This window comes from Grammomys surdaster, unplaced genomic scaffold, assembly GCF_004785775.1.
Source record: "Grammomys surdaster isolate TR1022 unplaced genomic scaffold, NIH_TR_1.0 257, whole genome shotgun sequence".
Taxonomy (NCBI): domain Eukaryota; kingdom Metazoa; phylum Chordata; class Mammalia; order Rodentia; family Muridae; genus Grammomys; species Grammomys surdaster.
The window spans coordinates 2,172,172-2,176,879 of NW_021604698.1; the positions used below are offsets into that span (position 1 = coordinate 2,172,172).

General features: G+C 37.7%; 1 protein-coding gene across 1 annotated transcript in view; it reads right to left on the reverse strand.

The window, feature by feature from the left end:
* Positions 1 to 415: 415 nt before the first annotated feature.
* Positions 416 to 4,708, reverse strand: part of Cdh7 (cadherin 7) — a 121,186-nt gene continuing 116,893 nt past the window's right edge. The window contains exon 11 of the mRNA XM_028775607.1: positions 416 to 912. Within this exon, the coding sequence (XP_028631440.1) occupies positions 419 to 912 (494 nt within the window). The 3' untranslated portion in view covers positions 416 to 418. The remainder of the gene's footprint in view (positions 913 to 4,708) is intronic.

A 4,708-nucleotide genomic window follows, 5' to 3' on the forward strand; every position in this document is an offset into this window, starting at 1 on the left:
AGGCTCTGTTCTTCTTACAGAGGGTACCATGAATGTTAGAGCCAGGTGCCTTTGGCTCCCTGACAACACAGGATATTATCAGGCAGGTTAGGTGCCTTTGCAGGTATATGAGGGTTGCTATCTATTCACAAACCATTAAGTATTTCTTTTATACGGAACCACAAAAACAAACAAACAAACAAAAAACACAGCTACAAATATTCAGAGTCTGTGGTCAGTGAAATCCCTTGGATAACCTAGTGAATATATCACCAGGGCAGAAGCCTTAACAATTTAAAAATGAAGACATATTTACAACCTCCTTTTTCCCACAAGTGGAATTCCTGTTTACAGTATGTAGTATTTTCCACTTTTCTTTCCCTTTGAATTTTTTTCTGCTGCCTTTTTCTTCAGTACATTCCAAACTAAAGGTCCAAGGCTATGAGTAAAAACTCTCTTGGCCATTTCCATACATTTCAGCCAGTCGTTTAAAACGGGGACCCCAGTCACTAAGGTAGTCATAATTCTGATCAGAGTTTGAGCTGATGGAATCTAAAGAACTGAGAGATTCCGCTACTGAGCCATTTCCTTCAAATGCATAAGTCTGAAGAGAGTCGTATGGTGGAGCCCCTGGATCCACATCAGCTTCTTTTAGTCTTTCCCAAATAAATTCCCTAAAAATGACATTATCTGGGATGTTTTTAAAAGTCGGTCGACTCAAAAACTGAATTTCAGGAGTCACATCTCTCCGGGTTTTGGTGTCTCTTATGACGTTGAGGTTTCTCAGCGCAGCCATGTCAAAGGCTTCTGTGTCTTCTTCTCCCCCACCCTCGTCATCATATCTTACGATGTTTTCTCTAATATCCCTCTCCTCATCAAAAATGAGAGGCTCTTTTTTTCGTCTTCTCATAGTGACAATGAGGAGGATCAGCACTGAAACATAAGACAGCAGAGATAAAAGGTCAGATGCAGAAAAAGGACCCCGATATGCGGTAAGACTCATAGATTCCATTGCCATAGCAGGCAAAAAGGCTTCCTGTTTCATGGGAATTCATAACATCAGATGTGTTAAAACTGCAAATGATGTGTGTAAAACGGATGCTTTTATACATCAAAAAACTCTTTTCTACACCTGCTCATGATTGATGTCTTGCTCTAACCTCCAAAATATTTGATAGAATGAATTCTAGGGCCAGTTGTGAATAAATATAATTTCAAAGCAACATATGACAAAGGGAGCCTTTGAACTCCTTAATTGCTGGGAAGGCAAAATGCCATTTATAAATGTTATGTGTATAATTTAACAAGTACAATGCAAGATGGAAATAGATTACAGAATTTGGTCAGGGTCTTTGAAGAAATAAATGTCTGGCCCTTGTTATCAAATTCAGTGGTTTAATAAATTCCAGTATGTCATGTATAAAGATTAAAAGCTTTGGAATAAAATGAGTCCCATTTTAAAGTGTGAAATACTGAACCTAGACTCTGTAGACTTTTAACAATGGTCAAAGATTTAAGAAACAAGTCATTTTAACAATGGGAATTTTCTCTTATATAAAAATATTAATTAAATGTTGAAATGTGCAACTTCTCTGGAAAGCAAAAGAGAACAACAAGATAAGATTTAGTATTATACACATTAAATACATCCTCATTATAATACAAACAATCTTATGGGGAGACTTCACTACCCACAAGTGACTCCTAAGACTGAAAATTCATTACCAGTTTTGGCTTCCAGATTTGAAATAAACAGGGTAAATGAAATGGCTTTTCTTCATCTCACCCTGAAACAAAATAATATACCGCCTTCCAGTCTGTGCCAGTGTCTTGAGCAGACCTTGAATGCTCTGCACCTAATCCCATAAAACCAAGAGGAGGCAGAAATACCAGGAGTTCTAACACATCCAGGATTGTAGGTGAGGAGGCAGTGACACCTGCCTCAAACAGGGAGTAATTGGAGCCCCTGAGGACCCAGGAACTCACCCTTGGCCAATTGCACAGGTTATTTCCTGTATGCACCAGTGCTCTGAAAATAGCTTGAGTGTCAGCTCTGCACTCAATCACACAAAACCCAGAGGAGGCTGGATTCCCACTAGCTCTAAAACACCCGGTAACATAGGATCTCATACGGTAACAGGATCTCAGGAGACCGGCCACACCAGGATTTCAGGATCCCAGAGGCAGCCTGAATCTCAGGAGCTCTTACACCCAGGATCTCAGGATCACAGGATCACAGAAAGAGCTGGACCCTGTGGAGTGCTGATACAACCAAGATAACATGAAAGATAGGCTCCAGTCAGAGACAGTGAGTGAAGGTAGGCCTAGAGATAACCAGATGGCTAAAGGCAACCACAAGAATATAAACAACAAAAGCCAAGGTTACTTGGCACTATCAGAACCTAGTTCTCCCATCATAGCAAGTCTTGAATACCCCATCACACCTGAAAACTAAGATTCAGATTTAAAGTCACTTCTCATGGTGATGATAGAGGACTTTAAGAAGGACATAGATAACTCCTTCAAAAGAAATATAGGAGAACACAGGTAAACAGGCAGAAGCCCTTATAAAGGAAACACAAAATCCCTTAAAGAATAACAGAAAAACATAACCAGGAAGGTGAAGGAATTGAACAAAATCATCCAGGATATAAAAATGAAAGTAGAAACAATAAAGAAATCACAAAGAGAGACTCTCCTGGAGAAAGAAAACTTAGGAAAGAGATCAGGAGTCATGGATGCAAGGATCACCAACAGAATACAAGGCATAGAAAAGAGAATATCAGGTGCAGAAGGTACAATAGAAAATATTGACACAATTGTGAAAGAAAATACAAAATGCAAAAAGCTCCTAACCCAAAATATTCAGGCAATCCAGGACACAATGAGAAGACCAAACCTAAGGATAATAGGTGTAGAAGAGAATGAGGATTCCCAACTTAAAGGGGCAGTAAATATCTTCAACAAAATTACAAAAGAAAACTTCCCTAACCTAAAGAAAGAGATGCCTATGAACATACAAGAAGCCTACAGAACTCCAAATAGATGAGACCAAAAAAGAAATTCACTCTGTCACATAATAATCAAAACACCAAATGTACAAAACAAAGAAAGAATATTAAAAGCAGTAAGGTAAAAAGGTCAAGTCACATATAAAGGCAGACCTATCAGAATTACACTGGATTTCTAAGCAGAGACTATAAAAGCCAGAAGATCCTGGACAGATGTCATTCAGATGCTAAGAGAACACAAATACAAGCCCAGGTTACTATACCCAGCAAAACTCTCAATTACCATAGATGGAGAAACCAAGACATGCCTTGACAAAACCAAATTTACAGAATATCATTCCACAAATCCAGCCCTACAAAGGATAATAGAGGGAAAACTCCAACACAAGCAAGGAAATTATATCCTAGAAAAAGCAAGAAAGTAATCTTCTTCCGAAAAACCCAAAATAAGATAGACACACAAACATAATTACACCTCTAGTAATAAAAATAAAAGGAAGCAACAATCACTTTTCCTTAATATCACTTAACATCAATGGACTCAATCCCAGAGTAAAAAGACATAGACTGATGGCCAGGATATATAAGCACGACCCAGGATTTTACTGCATAAGGGAAATGCACCTCAGTGACAAAGACACATGATACATCAGAGTAAAAGACTGGAAAACAATTTTCCAAGCAAAGGGTCTCAAGAAACAAGCTCGAGTAGCTATTGTAATATCGAATAAAATCTACATTCAACTTAAAGTCATGAAAAAAGATAAGGAACCATGAATTAAGACTGGTCTTAACAATGGAAACAGTGGAAAGCACACATATACGTGGAAACTGTACAACAATCTACTCAATGATAACTTGGTCAGGAAAGAAACAGAAAGAAATCAAAGACTTGTTAGCATTTAATGAAAATGAGTCATATCAAATGTTGTGGGACACAATGAAGGCAATGCTAATAGGAAAAATCATAGCTCTAAGTGCCTATATAAAGAAACTGTAGAGAACATACACTAGCAGCGTGACAACATGACTGAAAGCTCTAGACCAGAAGGTTAACTTCATACTTGTCAAAGAAAAAATGCAACCTAGATGAACTCTCAATTCTGAACATTTATGATCCAAAAGTAAGGGCATTCACGTTCGTAAAAGCAACTTTACTAAAGCTCAAAGCACACATTACACCTCACACAATAATAGTGGGAGACCTCACTTTCAGAAATGGACATGTCATGGAATCAGAAATTAAACCGGGACACAGTGAAACTAGCAGAAGTTATGAGCCAAATGGATTTAACAGATATTCATAAAGCATTTCATCCTAAAGCAAAAGAATATACATTCTTCTAAGTACCTCATGTTACCTTCTCCAAAATTGACCATATAATTGCTCACAAAACAGGCCTCAACTGATATAAGAAGTTTGAAATAATCCCATGTATCCTATCAGATCACCACAAACTAAGACTGGTTTTCAATAATGACAAAAACAATGGAAAGCACACATATACTTGAAAACTGTTCAACACTACTCAATGATAACTTGGTCAGGGAAGAAATAAACAAACCAAAGACTTTTTAGAATTTAGAGAAAATGAGTAATACAAAATATTGTGGGGCACAATGAAAGCAGTGCTAAGAGGATAACTCATATTACTAAGTGCCTACAACAACAGAGAGAGAGAGAGAGAGAGAGAGAGAGAGAGAGAGAGAGAGAGAGA